Source organism: Epargyreus clarus, unplaced genomic scaffold (assembly GCF_041222505.1).
Source record: "Epargyreus clarus isolate Ecla_fem2 unplaced genomic scaffold, WU_Ecla_fem_2.2 ptg000036l, whole genome shotgun sequence".
Taxonomy (NCBI): Eukaryota; Metazoa; Arthropoda; class Insecta; order Lepidoptera; family Hesperiidae; genus Epargyreus; species Epargyreus clarus.
The window spans coordinates 7,369,945-7,390,224 of NW_027332241.1; the positions used below are offsets into that span (position 1 = coordinate 7,369,945).

Consider the following 20,280-nt stretch of genomic DNA (forward strand, 5'->3'; position numbering starts at 1 on the left):
CCCGGGACCTCCAGTAGAGAGGTAAAAATTACGAATTTCGACAAAATATTATTTTTATTCGTTAGCAGTATTTTTTCAAAGATTTGACAGTAAATTTCTTTTAATTCATAAAATAACAAGGGGCCTCATTGTTGCGCAAGGCCTCCACACGTCCAAATCTGGCCCTGTACAACTCTACAATTATGTCTTTCACGCATTACCAAGAATCATTATAATAAGAACCAACCATTGAAGAATTACGTTGAAACTATGAAGGAAAGTCGCGCTTCCCACGCTCTCCGCAGTATGAATGGCACAGATTACCCACACATTTTCATTTCGCGAGCTCATGTTTTTATACAAAGAAATGAGTTATTGAGTTACTTGCGTTTCTTTCATAAAACTCGCAAAGAACACTTATTGATGTCTTAAAGAATTCTGTACTGAATCAAACTACATTAAAGGTAGACTTTCCTTGGGCTGTATCGAAAATAATATCTGTATTTTTAATAAATCGACAGAAAAAGTCTACACCATAAAGTTGGCTTGTATATTGAAGTTTTGCGGAAATTATTTAGCAAAAAATATTGGGGTCGCCATATAATAAACCGCTAGTTTCCGGCGTTTTTCACTTCATCTATTGAACCGAAATAGGTAGATAGTTTAGATTTCCACAATGCATTTACTTCCATGGCTGCTAAGACAAATACTAAAAATAAAAAAATTGAGCTCGAAGATTCCGTTACATACATACGTAGATACAACCCAAGCTAATAAAAGCGTGTTAAAATAAATTAAAATCTGGTGGTACGGAATCCATAATGTGCAAGTTCGACTCACACTGGGTGAATTATTATTACCCGATTAAGAAGGGTAGGTATACTTTTTCGAGCGTATATAGGTACATAACATTGACTTGACGACCAACGTATCGGAGTGATCACCAATCACCAGACTTATCTAACGCTCAGCGGGTTCCGGGTTCGATCCCGTTTCAGACAGACACCTAAATTGGGTATAGATATCTGTTCTGGAGGCCTACTACCACCCTTAAAAACAATATTATTTTAATCATACATTGAAATTTCGTACCACGACCTCGTTAAAGTAAGTTTGTTTTTATAATATTACAATAAGCAGTTTTGTATGTCAGGCGAAATTATTCATTTTTTTGGAGGAAATTTAACTTTTTAAGCAAAATATGACAATTTCTTTCGGTTGCAATGTCTCGTTTCCTCTTGGATAAGGAATAGACAAATTACTCATTCTTTTACATCACTAGGCAGGAACAAAACAAAACTATTTTAAGGAGGTGGGTGGTACGAAACAAAATAATGTTGATGCAATATTGAGATAAAACTTTCCTGAACGATTATGGTTTTTAAAAGATTGTTTATGTTTATGTTTTCGTCCTTGTGTGTATAAAACCCATACAGAGAACCGTAGCGTGTAGCTCAAGGTGAAGAAAACGTCTTTTTAAAACAAGAAATATTATTGCAGATTTGTAGGGGAAGCCGATTAGAATGGGAATGACATCACTCCCTCTCTTCCTGTGGATGGCGTAGGCGGGTAATTGAATAAAACCAGGAGACGGTCTGCCTGAGTCAACTGCAGTTACGATTTAGCTAAATACATATTCTACCTCTGATTTTTCAAAGTTATGTGCATAGATTAGTAAAGATTACTCACTCCTAACAAGAAAATGTGACCAGTTTTGACATATAAAATTGTCACAGTCATCTATTCTCGTGTTTGAAAAATATTTAAAAATGTAGTTTTTAGATCATTTACAAATGAATCGAGATTTCTCAGCACTTTTTCTTCGATTTCGTTTTTTGCACTCCTTAACTGCGCATGTCGGCATTGTTCTGCGTAATTAATAAATTGTTAATGTAAATGGCGTTTAAGCCATTTAATGGCTTCCTTCAATTACAAGGCGGTGAGATATCTATACTTATCTATGGTTATGTGAGTAGGTATTAGAAATTAATTATCACTTGCTGAAACGGTGAAGGAAAACATCGTGAGGAAACTTGCATACCTTAGAAAATAAAAAAGTTTTCAAAGGTATGTAAAGTCTACCAATACTTATCCAGCGCGGTGGACTATGGCCTAATCCTCATTCTGAGAGGAGACCAGTGCCCAGCTGTGGGACAGTAATGGGTTGATGATGATGACATATTCTAGCTGACATTTAAGTGTTACGTAATTCGCTTTTATTTGATGTCATGGGTGCCGGGGACTTAAAATTGAATTGACGACCCGTGTGGAGCGGTCACCATACCGGTTTGAAGCGCAGAGGGTCCCGGGTTCGTTCCCGGACCAGACAGTTATCTAAATAACAAATTTTTGTTTCAGTTTCTGGGTCTGGGTGTTTGTGTATTTGTCTCTATGTGTGTCCACAGCACCCACGATACAACGAGTCCTAGTGTGGAGCTGTAAATGTAGAATTTATTACGTCAGCAATAATTCTTTATTATCTACGATTTTTATTCCTAATTTAAGTAGGTTCGAATTCAAGTGTTGACGTAAGCATAGGGGTGGGGGAGAGTTGTGCGTCTGTCGCTGAAAAGGGGAGGTGGGGGTTAAATTTACTCAAACTCTGCTTACGTAATACCCTTGATGCAAATTGCAAGTTAAGCAACTCTAAGCGTGGTCACTCCTGGGATCGGTGACCGATGGTGGCTTTACGCGTTCCCATCGACGTAAGGAACAGGTCTTAAATATAACAAACGTAATTAATTGGTACTTATAAGTAGGTAGGTATTCAAGGTGGTAGAACACTGGTTCGACTCCGGCGCCACCATCGCCACACCTATTTCTGTTATAACAGCAGTGTTAGGCGCTGTTGTGTTATGGTTTGAAGGGTGTGGTAAGGGGGACATAAATATTTTTCCGAAGCATTCCAGCTTAGTCTTCAGGGGTAGTGGCCTATCTGTGGCCGATCTCAGGTAGGAATCTAATCTTATCTGGGGTTGATTACAGATGTAAATTGGCGGCTGTAGCTACTTACCACCAGGTGGACTGTAGATTAAAAAAAATCAAAACGCTTTCTACACTCACAGCCCCACACTAGGATTCCCTGTATTTTGGGTGCTATGGACACACATAGAGACAAATACACAAGACCCAGAAACAGAAATCTAAATTCATCAATTAGAAATCTGTCTGGCCGGGGATCGAATCCGGGACCCTCTGCGCGTCAGACCGGCATGGTGACCGCTCCGCCACGCGGATCGTCAGATTACTTTATATTTATCTAAATGTACTTTTATATTTAAAAAAAACCTTCAAGATATGGCCTTTAGTATCTGACCTTAAAGGTATGACCTCCGGCCTGTGACCTGCAGCATATGGGGCCCAAATCCACGCGAGGCTTTAAACTGTGTCTCACCTTCACCCTGTTTTCATGTCACCATTCTTTGTAGTTCAGTAAATATAAGTTAGATGCTTAGGAAGTGGGCGAGTAGGGCGGCCATTTGTCTAAAATTTATGAAACAATATCGAGAATTATTGAAGTTATATTATTTATTACATAGGGTGAATTTTTCAAACAGGCCTTCAGAGCCAATTTTGAAACTATAGGGTTAAGCGAAAAATGCTGAAAGGAGTTACGAGGCCGATTTTGATAAAAACTAAAAAATTCACCCTGTATAGTAGTAGATGAGCTCGCAATCAATCTGATTGTGGCTATTGCCGCATATGAACTTTTTTTTTTATATATCTGAGCCTAACGATAAAGCAGACGTGCTACCTGATGGAAAGTAGCCAACGTCGCCTATGAACATTTGCAACACCAGAGGAGTCGCCAATGCATCGCCGGCTTTGAAGAGCTCTTTTTGCACCTTTTTTGAAGAGCCCCATGTCATAGTACTCCAGGAATACCTCAGGAGGAAGTTCATTTCGTATCTGTAATCAACCTCAAATATGATAAGAGTCCTACCTGAGGTGAGCTAGGGAAGCGCCGCTACCCTTGAGGACTAAACTGGAACGCCTCGGAAAAGTCTCCCTTTACACAGCACTGTTATATGAATCAATTTTGAATAAATGAGATATTTTTTTTATAATATAGGAGTAGCAGACGGGATTGCAGTCCACCTGATGTAAGTGGCTACTGCCGCCCATGGACATCTGTAATCAACCCCAGATAGGACCAGAAATTCCTGCCTGAAGTCGGCAACAGATGCGCCGCTACCCCTGAGGACTAAGCGGGAAGGCCTCGGAAAAGTCTGTCTCCCTTACCACACCCTTCAAAACGGAACACAGCAGCGCTTAACACTGCTGTTATTAGGCAGAAATAGATATGAATTAAATTTACGAAAAATATGTATTTGTGTGTCTCCGACAGTCCCGCTACATCGGTACCGTGTGGCGACACCAGGGTCACGTTGTGCACGACTGAAGGACGCCCGAGTCAACGGCCTTGTGCGAACTGAGACCCATACTAATATTCCACGTTTCAAATTGTTGTTTGCAGACGAGCAGTCCACTTGGTGGTTAGTGGCTACTGCCTTTTGGACATCTGTAAACAACCAGTGATAGTCTAGTGGTTAAGAAACGCGGCCTCTCGATCGAGGAGTCCAAAGTTCAAATCCCAGGCATGCACCTCTGATTTTTCAAAGTTATGTGCGTATTAGAATTTAATTATCACTTGCTAAACGGTAAAGGAAAACCTCGCGAAAAAACCTATAAAAAAAATCTTATAGGTATGTGAAGTCTACCAATACGCACATAGCCAGCGCGGTGGACTATGGCCTAATCCTTCTCATTCTGAGAGGAGACCCGCGCCCATCAGTAGGACAGTAATGGGTTGATGATGAAACAACCCCAGATAAGTTCTAAGACCTGAAGTCGATCATAGATACGTCTACCTCTGAAGGCTAATGCCTGTTATCAATAATCAATCTATCTATTGTTTTGCCTATCACGTCTAAAGATTTCCATTTGACTTTTTGTTTATTCGACACATTGCATTTCTATCTTTGGTAAGCAAAACATTAGATAGATTGAATATTAATAACGAATGTAAGTTAGAACGCCTCGGATAAGTAAGCTCTTACTACCCTTCAAACCAGAACACAGCAGCGCTTAACACTGCTGTTATAACACACATACACACGCACACACACACACACACACGCACACATACGCATGTACATACACCTGACACACACACTTTTTAAGTCAAACACAACCATTAACTTGTTATTTGTTTATTAATAGTTTATTGTACCTACTTGTAATTTTAATTTCTCATAGTTATTATATAGTGTAATCCATTTTTGGCCATATTATATGTAACATATTGTAATCTTCTTTTATCGATATGTAACGCTGTTGGATTGCCAAACAAATGAATAAATAAATAAATAAATAACAGAAATAGGCGTGGCTGTGGTGCCGTCGGAGTCGAACCACAAAGGGTACCTTAAAAGTAGCTATGTAGCACATGGTAGGTAAGTGGTCACTGCCGTATAGTTCGCGTAAAACTACTAGTCCGCGCCAAACTGCTAGTCCGCTCTGAAGTTGTTACGAGCGGATGTAGTCGTACAATTTGCTATGGCGACGCGATTCATTTCTATATCCAGAGCGGACTAGCTGTTTTACGCGGACTATACCTCTCATTTTAAGATTTTTCGTTTCATAACAAAATTGAAAATATTTTTTTAAATTTAAAATTACTCATATCTTTTGCGAAGACTGCGAGAATTGTGATAAAATCGATTGACTCATTCTCAAGATTCTGATAATTCATGAAAAAATATAATATTATAATGAAAATAGAAATTCTATCGAGATCCTTTGTGTGGCGCAGATTTATCTCGAAGAAACGTAGTTCCTGCCTCATGAATCGGATGCCTCAATTGACTCTTCATGTTCAATGAACGATTCATTGCAGTCCTTTACGCACGCGTATTCTCCACATACAAAATATATGTTAATAGTTCTTTGTTCTAACACACTGAAATTTGTTCAAAATCTCGCTAAAGATTTTCGTCCACAACGAAAAATCGATATTTTTGTCTGACGTACTCTGTAACTCGTTTGAAATTGCCGCGTGTGACGTAAACGCTGCCGTCTGACGTCACTCCACCCCTCCATATCGCGCCCTCTCGCTCGCACGCTGTGTAAACACGACGGAGCGACAGAAACAACGAGCGTCGCGTAAAGGTTGTGAATCGAGTTCTTTTTTCATGTACTGGCGACGTACAACTCTAGCCTTCGGTATTGATAAGGAATCGCTGATAAGGGCCAGTCGCGCGATAACTTTGACATTGCGGAGATCGGTTTCGTGTCGCGTTAGATAATTTTGTTAACAATTAGCGGAAGAATCGGGTGCGGGGTGAGATTTCGATCGCCGGGGCGGTCGCGTTTGTTAATGAAACGTCGGGGGCCGCAGTTGTACGTCCCGGGCGAATGACGTGAGTGCCGGTGGCGCCGCCGCCGCCCGCCGCGAGAACTATCAACAGTAGGCCGAAATCCTTCGCGGAGAGCGCGGGGCCGAGTGGGTTCGACCGTGTTTCCACTAAAATGGCCAGCAATATCAAGCCGATACACAAAAGCAAACACTTCCCCATAGACCAGCTAGTATGCGTCGGCAACTACGAACTGGAAAAGACGATAGGCACGGGCAACTTCGCCGTCGTAAAGCTGGCTACACACGCTATTACTAAGAGTAAGGTGGGTACATATCTGGTTCCGCCGCGTATTTCAGTGGTTTCTGTGTTTTATTTCGCGAGTGCTCACGTCCGCCAGCGCGGGCGGCCCGGAGTCCCCAGTGACTTGTCAACAGTGTTTAGTGCGTGTTTATCGTTGTGCGTTCGGTTTTTTCCATCGTCGTGAAGATGCTGCGGAGGAGAGGTGAGGTTGACGCTGGGCCCGAGGAACTCGTTCCCTCGAGACGGCCGACCGATGAGGGGGCGAGAACGTGTTTGTTGTAAAAAAATAATATTGCAACCCGACCGACTTCGGAGGACGTCGCTCGCGCGGAGGGTCGCGGGCCGCGAGCGCTTCGCAATTCGGCAGGGTAACGTCCGAACTTCAAAATTTCCCTTAAAGAACCAAATTGCGTTCGTAAACACTTGATAGTGATTGTTTTTTTTTTGTTAACTTTTTTTCTGTAATGCGAAGTCGCGTCGACCTCCAAAATGTTTTTGCGTCAATTATTCTCAATTGGCGAGTTCTTTCGATGTCCTCCGTCAATTATGGTGTCACTCTTCAACTCTAGTTAGTAACTTGTTATTGGTTAAATGAGTTGTAAAACGGTTCCCATCTCGTCGAAGTACACAATTAACATGAGTACATGCGCGGGCGAGCCGAGACGCTACGCAAAACAGTCACACACTTCCATTCTTATGAGATTCTTATTGTCAATAACTTTCGATCGCGTTAAAATCACTTGTCTTATTAGAAAACATCTCTAATTACGTGTTTAATTACATATTATCTGTTGTTATTTAACACAAATAATATGTCTTGTGTTAAGTACAAGAAAAAATATGTTTTGAAAGTTAAATAACTATTCTGTGGTAGTAGAAAGATTTCTCCAGAAACATTTTTGTGTAGGTATAATAATGAAGGCAGTAGATATCAATAGCTATGATATTGTAAAACAGGGTAAAAGGCCAAGAAATTGACCTTTGCAGACTATAACACAGTTTTTGTCTATGGATTATTATAATATAATCTATACTTAGGAAGATTTGAAAAAGGAATTACATAAAATTAGTAATTTTGCGTCCTTAAATGCAGGTCACCTCTATTTCTAACTGAACAGGGTCAATAGTGACCCAAATAGGATATGAGGGAAATACCTAGGACTGACTTAGTTTTCTGAAATAATCAAATAACCTAATACTTGTCTTTAAAAGTATTTAACACTAGCTGACCCCGCAAACTTTGTACTGCATCAAAATCTATTTATCAAATATATTTCATATAAAATATAGACTATGTTACTAGTGGATAATGTAGCTTTCGAATAGTGAAAGAATTTTTAAAATCGGTCCAGTAGTTTTTGAACCTATTCATTACAACCAAACAAACAAAAAAAGTTTTCCTATTTATAATAATAGTATAGATCAACAATATGAAAATATTGTTATCATTATCAATTCATTACATTTTTTTTATAATTAAAACAAATATAAAGGTCATAGAACCACTATTGTTAACTGGAAAGGTATAGTCTGCGTAAAACTGCTAGTCCGCTCTGAATATAGAAATGAATTGTGTCGCCATAGCAAATTGTGTGACTACACGTGCTCGCAACAACTTCAGAGCGGACTAGCAGTTTGGCGAGGACTATACCACCATCATACCTGTTGCGCGAAGCAATTCTGAGCTTTGATGGACAGGTGTGGACTTTCTTACATATGAGGCGACTATATTAGCACTCAAAAGTTACAAAAAAATCAACCATACATAGGATCAGATATTCCTACCTGAGGTCGGCCACAGATGCCTCGCCACCCCAGAGGTCTAAGCTGGAAAGCCTCGGAAGAGTATGTCTCCCTTACCACACCGTTAAAACCAGAACACAGCAGCGCTTGACACTGCTGTTATAACAGAAATAGGTGTGGTGGTGATGCCGCCGGAGTCGAACCACAAAGGGTTCTACCACCTGATTTTCTAACTGTTGTAATTCAGCTCTAAAGGCACACACATCACACCTAATTCTACTTTGTAACAAGTGTTAAGCTCTCTATTCTGGTTAGAAGGGTGTGGTAAGGGTAAAATGGATATAAGGTGTTTTAACTGAGTTTCCAGGAGTAGTTATCCTATGGCCGACCTCAGGTAGGACTGTAAAGTTCATTACAATTGTCCATACTGCAGTGACTTACCATCAGGTGGACTGCATGCTTATTCACTACTCTCATATTATAAAATAATTGGCCAAGTGTGAGTTGAACTCTCATATGGAGGGTTCCGTACCACCAAAGTTTCATTTATTTTTATTTTTATAAGCATACATACATGCATTGCGAAAATTTGAACTTTTACCTATTACGGTTCGGTATATATAGCGTAAAATGCCGAAAAATGGTAATTTCAACGGCAACACCTATTTATGATCAACCTTATTTCATAGATTAGTAAAGATACTTTGCCGCCTTGAAATTGAATGAAGCCACAAACGGCTTATTAGTAAGTTCTTTTTTTTAATTCTTGACAAATAAAAACATTTTAAGAGAAAATTTACGAATAAATAACTAATTACATTACTGCGTAATTTACATAATAAATAAATAATTATTTCAAATATTTTAGGGACATTTTAGCATGGAGAGGTGGCAAAACTTTTTTACGCAACTATTTCAATTCTCAAGACTGGTGTATCTTAATATTTTGAATAAAGTGTAAACTAAGATGAAATATACATAGATTATTAAAGATACTTCGCCGCCTTGAAATTGAATGAAGCCACTAAGGGCTTATTTTAGTAAGTTCTTTTTTTTAATTCTTGACAAATAAAAACATTTTTAGAGAAAATTTACGAATAAATAACTAATACTGCGTAATTTACATAATAAATAAATAATTATTTCAAGTATTTTAGGGACATTTTAGTACGGAGACGTGGCAAAACTTTTTTACGCAACTATTCCAATTCTCAAAACTGGGTACATTTTCTTGTTAGGAGTGAGTTATCTTTACTAATCTATGGAAATATATGATAATTTCTAAAGTTATTATATAAATAGATCAATCCGTTGTACTTTATCTCCATAATTGTTTGTTATCAATAACATAACCATGTACAAAAAATATAAATAAATAAAGTTAGTTGCAGTCTAAGAACTAAGTTAATTATTTTTAACACACTTTTATTAGCTTGGGTTGTATGTATGTAACGGAATATTTTTGCTAATTTTCACCAATTTCCACAATTCTGATTATTTAAAAACTTTGCATACATATCAAGGATCGATGAAATACACTAAGTTTTATGTAGAAGTTTTATTTTTTACAGAGTGTTTATAAATAGTGGCTGCTACTCCAACAAATACTAACAATGAAAAGCATAGATTAGTAAAGTTTACTCACTCCTGACAAGAAAATGTAACCTGTTTTGACAATTGAAATTGTCACTGTCATCTATTTTCGTGTTTAAAAATATTTAAAAAATGTAGTTTTTAGATAATTTACGAATGAAACGATAGTTATTTCCCCGCACTTTTTTATCGATTTCATGTTTTTGCACCACTTAACTGCGCATGTCGGCATTAAATGGCTGACAGAAGTGCCAGCCGTGTAAGCCATTTAATGGTTTCCATCAGTTTCAAGGCGATGAGATATCTATACTTATCTATGATTTTAAATTCATACTATTTTATACTTATTTATTGTATTTTCATAACCTATCTGTTATCATCGACATTGTGAATTATTTTTAATATAATTATATATAATTTATTTTTATTTGTCTATAGAAATGTATCTATAATGATAAGTGTTATTGGCGCATAACCGTTATTTTTAACATTAAACAATAAATAAATAAATATATCATATTATCCAGTTGTTCTGTCCCTTTAAGGTTTAAATATTGGCTGATTATGCAATATTCCTGGAACTGATACTACAAACATTTTGGACAATCTAATCATATTAATATTTAGAGATAAACTTTGTTTATATGACAGATTAATCTCAAAAATGCTGAACCAAATTGTCTTCGTGTTTTCAACTAGAGAATTATTATAAAAACAAAAAAAAAACAACTAATTATCTAAAAATATAGTTTGTCAGCAGTAAAAAGCAGTGGTAGCCTAGTGATTAAGAAACTTGACCTCTCGCTCGAGGGGTCCGAGGTTCTAATCCCAGGCACGCCTGATTTTTCGAAGTTATGTGCGTATTTAGAAATATTTATCACTTGCTTAAACGGTGAAGGAAAACATCGTGAGGAAACCTGGCATACTTGATAAATCTTAAAAAGAAAGTTTTCAAAGGTATGTGAAGTCTACCAATACGCACTTGGCCAGTGCGGTGGACTGTGGCCTAATCCTTCTCATTCTGAGAGGAGACCCGTGCCCAGCAGTGGGACAGTAATGCGTTGACAGTGATCATAGTTTGTCACTTCCACAATTTATACGAATTCAACGACACCTCATATGTTAATCCTTCAAGTCGTTTGTGCTGCAGCGTGACAAAGATGACACATACATACACTCGAACATTACCCTCCGCTGTCGGGTAAAAAACTATAACTATTCTCTTTTTTTTGATATTATATAGGAGTAGCAGACGAGCATGAAGTCCATCTGATGGTAAGTGACTATTGCCGCCCATGGACATCTGTAATCAACCCGAGATAGGATAAGATATTCCTACCTGACGTCGGCCACAGATGCGCCGCTACCTCTGAGGACTAAGCTGGAACGGTTCGTAAAAATATGTTTACCGTTCAAACCAGAACACAACAGCGCTTAACACTGCTGTTATGTGGCAGAAATACGTGTGGCGGTGGTTCCTTTAGAGTCGAACCACAAAGACTTCTACCTTCAAGATTTCTTTGTCTTTAAATTATGTATTTTATTTATCCTTCCTTAGTATTCAGCCATTAGTATGTGAACTTAGCAGTGTAATAACTCGAATCACATGAAAACACGATAATATGGAAACCACAAAAGGAAAATGTTATCAAGCTAATTGCCCACAAGTTCAGATAAAAATCCGTATTTCCCTGAATCGTCTATGTGGCCTGCCGTCTGCGTGAGATGTGAGCATTGAGTGGGTTATAGTCCGCACCAAACTGCTAGTCCGCTCTGAATATAGAAACGAGTCTCGTCGAATAGCAAATTGTAGATATTAGCGGGACGAAGACAGCGCCCGCCCGCTCTCGCCCACGGAGACATAGTGCAGTTAGTATGCTCGCACGTTGCTACGGAATATATGCCTGTAGTTGTGCGCAACAAATTCAGAGCGGACTAACAGTTTGGCGTGGATTATGCACCATATAACATTAAAGTTAACAAGTTTTTTTAGGGTTCCGTACCCAGAGGGTAAAAACCAAACCCTATTTCTAAGTCTCCGCTGTCTGTTCGTTTGTCATCGGGCTAATCTGCTAAATAGTTTCCTAGCCGAGCTCGGCCACAGATGAACCGGTACCCCTGAGGACTAAGCTGGAACGCCTCGAAAAAGTATGTCTCCCTTATCACAACCTTCAAACCAGAACACAGCATCGCTTAACACTGCTGTTATAACAGAAATAGGTGTAGCGGTGGTGCCGCCGGAGTCGAACTACAAAGAGTTCTACCGCCTTCACACTTCACACCGTCTGCTACTCTAAAATTATAAATAATTATAGTTTAAAAACTAAAAACCACGCTAAAATCGCACAAGGAAAACCGTTGATCCTGATTTTTGACGATCCTGGTGAGGTGAATGGGTTAAAATTATTTAAATCGTATATTGTCATCGATTCTTGATAATTGTTCCAAATTTAAATTAATCGGATCGTTCAAAGTGGGTAAAAATCGAGTTCAAAGATTCCGTTACATACATACATACAGGTCAAGCTGGTAAAAAGGCAGAAACAGTCAGCGTTGCTCCGCTGTTTAACATCAGAATTATACCATCTTTCTACATAGATTAGTATGTATATCTCACCGCCATGTAATTGAAGGAAGCCACAAATGGCAGACACATACGTAAAATAGCTGACTGTTTTCCCATTACGACTGTCACCGTGTAATTTAAGCAGAACAATGCCGACATGTGCAGTTAAGTGGTGCAAAAACAACACGAAATCGAAGAAAAAGGGCGCAGAAATATCATTTCATTCGTTCAAACACGAAAATAGATGACAGTGACAATTTCAATAATCAAATTTGGTTCCATTTTCTTGTTAGGAGTGAGTAATCTTAACTACGAGTAATCTATGCCTTTATACTAGAAACCTTCTAGACTTACCAACTTCAAAATTGTAAAGTAGGTATATATTGTATTTGATACCGGAAGGCTACGAAGTGTATTTGATAAACTGTGGTTTTGCCACAGACAAGGTTTTACCGTATGAGGAATTACTACACGCGTACTGTGTTGTAGTGTGCGTGATATCTAGGGTATTTCCGTGTAGCACCCAGGATATATTTGTCTCTCCTACATGATTAAAATAATTGAAATAATTAGCCAAAGCGGATTATTAAGTAGTAACTATTTATTAATCTGAGGCCAAAGGCAAGTCATATCAAATCATTTTTTTATTCAAAATAGGTTCTTTACAGAACACTTTTTGAGTGTCAATACAACTACCGCCACTTCACAAGGTGTTTCGTTATGGAGAAGAAGTCGTACTAAGGGTTCAGTACCATCAAAATTTTCAGTATTTTATTTATTTTTAGTGCTTGTTATAGTATTTACTACATAGCAGCCATTGAAGTAAATGCATTGTGTAAATTAGAACTGTCTACGAATTAAGGTTTAATAGATAGAGCGACGGACAGACAGCGGTGGCTTAGCATTCTTAGTATACTCCGCGCCAAACTACTAGTCCGCTCTGAAGTTGTTGCGCACAACTACAAGCATATATTCCGTAACAACGTAAGGGCATACTAACGCAGCTATGTACCCGTGGGCGAGAGCGGGCAGCGGATGCCTGGAGGGTTCTCGAGCTGTCTTCGTCCCGCTAATATCTACAATTTGCTATTCGACGCGACTCATTTCTATATTCAGAGTGGACTGGCAGTTTGGTGCGGACTATACATAATAGGGTTTCGTTTTTACCCTATGGGTCCGGCGCTCTATACAGAAATAATTTCGACTCACACTTTGCCAATTACATAATACCACAGCGAGTCATTTTCACTGCAATTAGCCCAAAATTATTTATTTTCGGCCATTTTCCAATATTCTCAAGTTTTCCATGATTATTTAGCGAATAATATTTATGGTGAAAACAAAAACATGCCATTATTTATATTGGCGGCACTTCACTCGGGTTCAAATCTGTGATGGCAATTAATTATTTTGAGTGATCGTATATTGATTTGATTTAAAATAAATAAAATAAAGCTTTCTGGAAGCTGTGATAGCCTAGTGGTTAAAACGTCTCATTCAGAGAGTTCCAGGTTCAAATCTCAGAATCGCACCGATTTTTGAAAATTATGTGCGTGTTATTGATTAATTATCACTTGCTTATGCGGCGAAAGAAAAGGGTTCTGTTTTTACCCTTCGGATGCACGCAACTCTAATAAATAAATCATATATACGAGTACACACTGAGCATGCAGTCCACCTGGTGTTAAGTAGCTACTGCCGCCCATTAAAATATACAATCAATCTCGGACAAGACCACAGTCCCATCTGAGGTTGGCCACAGATGCGCCGTTACCTATGAGGACTGAGGACTAAGCTAATATGCCTCGCGAGCGCTGAACACTGCTGCTAACATGCCTCCCCAGCGCTTAACACTGCTGTTATAATAGGCATAGGTGTCGCGGTGATGCCGCCAGAGTCGAAACACAGATGCAACTCTTACGAGTGTTCTACATGAAATCTACCTTTAAAATGTTATTTTCCGACTAATCATTTTAAACAAGGGGAAACCGCGGGACGCAGCGTATTATATAAAATCTGAACTCCCTTCAACTCTCCACAGTAACAGTTTTGTAAGCGTGATTTCACAACTTTCAGAAGACAATTACGTGTTTGCAGGGCTTCAGGAAAATGTCAGAATTTTTATGTAAAACATAAAAACAACGGCTCCCCCTTTGCTTTTTTTACGTTTTAATTGACTTGGTAACAAAGTTAGAGGACCTTTTCAGCACCGGTTTCCGAGGTTATTTTTTTTATAAAATAGGAGTAGCAGTCGAGCATGCAGTCCACCCATGGTAAATGGCTACTGCCGCCCATGGACATCTGTGAGACCCCAGATAGGATTAGGTATTCATAATTTCATACCTGAGGTCGGCCACAGATGCGCTGCTACCCCTGAGGACTAAGCTAGAACGCCTCAGAAAAGTCTGTCTCCATTACCACACCCTTCAAACCGGAACACAGCAGCGCCTAACATTGCTGTTATTAGGCAGAAATAAGGGTGGCGGTGGTGCCGCCGGAGTCGAACCACAAAGGGTTCTACCACCTTCAAAACTTCACCTCAGGTAGGATTGTAAACTTATCCGGTTGATTACATATGTCCATGGGCGGCAGTAGCCATGTACTATCAGGTGGACTGCTCATGTGCTAATTAGAAAAAAACTTAGAAATTAAATTGTAGTTCCATTATATGTATGTTGTATTATATTGCAAAGAAGCAATATTAGGGTGCTGATTGAAATTTATTTGAGGATCCGAGTTCGAATCCCGGGCACGCACTTCTGATCTTTCAAATGTCTAACTAAGAAATAAGACATCGTTAGGAAACCAGTATATCAGAGAAATATTTGAAAAATGTTCTCAAAGGTATGTGAAGTCTACCAATGCGCACTTGGTCAGCGCGGTGGACTATGGCCTAATCCTTCTCATTCTGAGAGGAGTCCCCAGCAGTGGGACAGTAACTGGGAGGGGTTTTAATCACTCGTCCATCTAATAATAAGCCTTCTAAGTATAATTCCAAGCATTGTAAGTTAGTTAACAAGAACTTTTACCTTCATTACCTAAATCGCTTTGAAAAAAAGGATTTAAGTTTTAACTACTTTTTACTCACGATTTTAAAGAAATTACAATACCCTGTGCCGTTTCGGATAAATTAATTATGTGAAAAAATAGTTTAATCAGCATTCATTTGCAGTTTATTTTTTGCGATGCATCGGTGACTGTGTCTAGATCTAGAATCTAGACATTACGTAGCACGATTACCTGTCTGTTGTAATCTGTCTGGTTTAATCGTCATTCGTATTATTTAGATTTGAATTTAACGTACTGTGGCGAAATATTTTTCGTTTTGTAAGAGTTTATTGAAATGTCGTTAATTCAAAATTGATTCATAATTAAATTATTTTTGAATGTGTGACAATATTGGACTTGCCATTATAGGTATAGTCCGCGTAAAACTGCTAGTCCGCTCTGAATATAGAAATGAATCGAGTCGCCACAGCAAATTGTATGACTACACCTGCCCGCAACAACTTCAGAGCGGGCCAGCAGCTTGGCGCGGACTATACCTTTCATTGGCTAAAATGGACCTTTCATTTTACATATTGGACCTTCCTTTGGCTATATCGAACCTTCGATTATACTAGATCTTATAATCCTTACTAATATTATAAATCCGAAAGTAACTCTGTCTGTCTGTCTGGTTGTCTTTTCTTCACGCCTAAACCACTGGACCGATTTTAATGAAATTTTGTACAAAGATAGTCTGAGACCCGAGAAAGGACATAGGATAGTTTTTATCCCGGAAATCCCACGGGAACTAGGGATGGCGATCTAAGATCGATTAATCGGAGAATCGATCTTTTGGACCAAAAAGTCGATTATTTAATCGATATCCTTACTAATATTATAAATATGGAAGTAACTCTGTCTGTCTGTATGTCTCTTCTTCACGCCTAAACCACTGAACCGATTTTAATCAAATTCTGTACAAATATAGTCTGAGACCCTAGAATGGACATAGGATAGTTTTTATCCCAGATAGCGATCTTAGATCTATTAATCAGAGAATCGATCTTTTTGACCAAAAAAAGTCGATTTTTTTAATCGGTCTCCAGTAATGGATCCTACCTACGTTTGTGGGTCTTTTGGCATACTCTAAATAATCATGAGTTTAAAAATATCAATTCTTGCAAGCGGAGACGGTTGCAACATTATATTTAGTTATATAGATTTATTGGGATTATATTAGGGGTGGCGATTCTTTCCGAAAAAGATCGATTTTTGAATCGATTCGAATCGAAGTGCAATAAATCCATTCACAAAAAAATCGAGGCCCTAAGAATCGATTCTATCTTCGATCTTTTTTCGAGGATGGCGAAAAAAAAGGTTATCAGGATCAAACAAGCACTGAAATTATGTATCCGTCAGCAAATCCTTACTTCCTTACTAATATTATAAATGTGGAAGTAACTCTGTCTATCTGTCTCTTCTTCTCGGCTAAACCACTGAACCGATTTGAATGGAATTTTGTACAAAGATAGTCTGAGACCCGAGAAAGGACATAGGATAGTTTTTATCCCGGAAATCCCACGGGAACTACGGATGGCGATCTGAGATCGATTAATCGGAGAATCGATCTTTTGAACCAAAAATCGATTATTTTAATCGATCTCCAGTAATGGATCGATTCAGTGAATCGATCTTTCAACCCAGAAGATCGAAATTCGATTTTTTCATAATTTACATTACTTATCCATGTTGGTCGATCATCTATCTATTTATATAAAAATGAATATTTGTCTATATACATTTTATAAAATCGGAAACTATGCATTTGATCAAGTGATGATCTTTTGCAAAGTTGTTTTCCAAGAGCCCACGAAGGTTTGGGAGTTGGTAAGACCAATTTTCGACAGATGGCACCACTGTCATTCCAATGAAGGTACGAATTTTCTGTTTTATGTATGTCATATTATATCTTTAAAATGCGGGCGAAGCCGCGGGCACCACTAGTAGTTATATATTGCACCTTTAATTAGGGCCTTTGATTGGCTTTTCTGAACTTTAGACTTTTAATTGGCTAAATATTACACCATTCATTGGCGATATTGGCCCATACATTGGCCAATGGCTTCAATGGACTTTTAATTAGCTACACTGAACCCTCAACTTTTAATTAGCTATATATTTGACCGTTAATTGGCTACATTGGCCAACACATTGGCTAAATTTACATTAATTAGGCCTTTATTTGGTTATATTGCAATCGGGACCTTTTATTGGCTTCATATTGGACCTTTAATTGGTTAAACTTGCCCTTCCATTGGCTTTATTATGCCTTTAATTCACTAGTTTGATGTTAAGACATTTAATTATAAACATTGGTCCAAACACAGTACATTGGCCCACATGTTGGTTACATTGATCCTTGCTTTGGTGACATTGGCTCACACATTTGCCGCATTAGCCTACATATTGGCTACATTAGCCTACACACTGACCACATTAGCCTACACATTGGTCACACTGGTCCACACATTGGCCACATTAGCGCACACATTGGCCACATAGCCCCACACATTGGCCAAACTGGCCCACACATTGGCCAAACCATTTCGCACATCTACACAGTACAGGTCCGAGCGACGTTTGGGGCAGCAAAAGGTTGTTTTTTGTCCCACGGCGCAAGGCCGGTCGGGTCGTTCACTCGAGACTCTACTGGCGCGATTGTTCGGATTTTTTTCAACATTTTTTTCGAATTCCAAATCAAACTGGCGCTCTCGGTGGTGTTTCACCGACGGCGATTAACTGCGTATATGTTTACATGTATCTTATATACAAAATTCTCGTGTCACAATGTTAGTTACCGTACTCCTGCGAAACGGTTTTACCGATTTTCACCAAATTTTATATGCATATTCAGTAGGCCTTAGAATCGGCTACATCTATTTTTCATACCCCTAAGTGATAAGGGTTGTTCACCCTTAACATTTTGTTATTTATGTGGCAACACAACGTTTGCCGGGTCAGCTAGTAATAGGTATATATTTAGGTCATTATTATGGGGAATGGCATAAAAATATCGTATTTATTTATTAACAATTTATTAAAACTTAATAACTTATTATTTTACTACAAATAAATAGGTATAATCATCAAAAAAATAGTGATGTTAATTGTCATATTATGCACATATAAATAAATAAAATTTTATCCTCTTTATTATCTTAAGGCATTGGTATTTTTTAAGTTTATTTGTAAACCAAAGGCCCTTATTAGATTTTTTGACGGTGGTAGAATCCGTAGAAGTAAGTCTTTTTTTATAATATAGGTGTAGCAGACGAGCATGCAGTCCACCTGATGGTAAGTGGATACTGCCGCCCATGGACATCTGTAATCAACCCCAGATAGGATTAGATATTCAGGTTACATCAGGTCGACCACAGATGCGCCGCTGCCCCTAAGGACTAAGCTGGAACGCCTCGGAAAAGTATGTCTCCCTTACCTTACCCTTCAAAACACAGCAGCGCCTAACAGGCAGTTATTAGGCAGAAATATTTGTGGCGGTGGCACAAAGGGTTCTACCACCTTCCTACTTAGCCCTCAGGGACCTGTGGCCGACCTCTAATCTAAACGGGGGCGATTACGAAGTTTATGAGTGACAGTGTTACTTCATTTTCATAAAAAAAAAACAAATGCATGCAGCAAGAGCAATATAGTTTATAGTTAATCGCTTGCAATGCAGCCTCTGCCTCACAAACTAGGGAAAGTGCCTGATTAGTTGGGGTTTTTGTTGAACGTACTTCGGTGTTGAGTTTGGTAACTGAAGGGAGATTACGAATATATTATTGTTGAGCGATTATCGAGAGAATTGCATAATGTAGAGATTAACGCTCGTTTTCAATAATCTATCCAATGTTTTATGTATCGAAGATCGATATTTAAAAATATCACGGTAATAATGATGACACATACCGGTCTGGCGCGCTCAAGGGTTCGATACCCGGCTAGACAGATTTCAAAATGATGAATTAGGTTTCTGTTTCTGGGTCTGGGTGTTTGTGTATTTGTCTCTGTGTGTGTCCACAGTACCCACGATACAGGGAATCCTACTGTGTAGCTATAAAAAATCAATCTATGTAATGTTTGTCTAATAAAGATAGAAAAATAACAATAGCTTGTATTGCCTGTTGTTAATAATCGATCTATCGAATGTTTGCCTAATAATTGTCATTTGGCTATTTCCGCATACTCGACATTGTCAAAGCAGTGAGCGTACCATGTGCTTGGCACTCCTCCTCTCGGTCGAGGGCTACCATCAGGACTGTATGCTCGCCTGTTACTCCTAAAGTCCTATATTCCAAATAAAAACTAGAATCTACGCTAAAATTGCACAAGGAAAATCTTTAATCTTGAATCCTGACCATCCTGATGAGGAGAATGGGATAAAATTATTAAAATCGTGTATTGTCATCGGTTCTTGAAAATTGTTCAAAATTTTAAATTAATCGGATCGTTGAAAGTGAATAAAAATGGAGTTCAAAGAATCCGTTACATACATACGTACATACATACATACATACATACATACATACATACATACATACATAAAAACAACCCAAGCTAATAAAAGCGTGGTAAAAAATCTGAAATTAAAGCTAGTTTACATAAAAGATAAGTCATTGCCAGTATCGGCGACCTCGCCCCGCGAGGACGTGTCAAGGATGGCTCAATATTCATGGTAGTCTGGTACTCGCGTTA

General features: G+C 38.5%; 1 protein-coding gene across 1 annotated transcript in view; it reads left to right on the forward strand.

Moving 5' to 3' along the window:
• Positions 1-6,182: 6,182 nt before the first annotated feature.
• Positions 6,183-20,280, forward strand: part of LOC140757029 (uncharacterized) — a 47,840-nt gene continuing 33,742 nt past the window's right edge. The window contains exon 1 of the mRNA XM_073092582.1: positions 6,183-6,660. Within this exon, the coding sequence (XP_072948683.1) occupies positions 6,511-6,660 (150 nt within the window). The 5' untranslated portion in view covers positions 6,183-6,510. The remainder of the gene's footprint in view (positions 6,661-20,280) is intronic.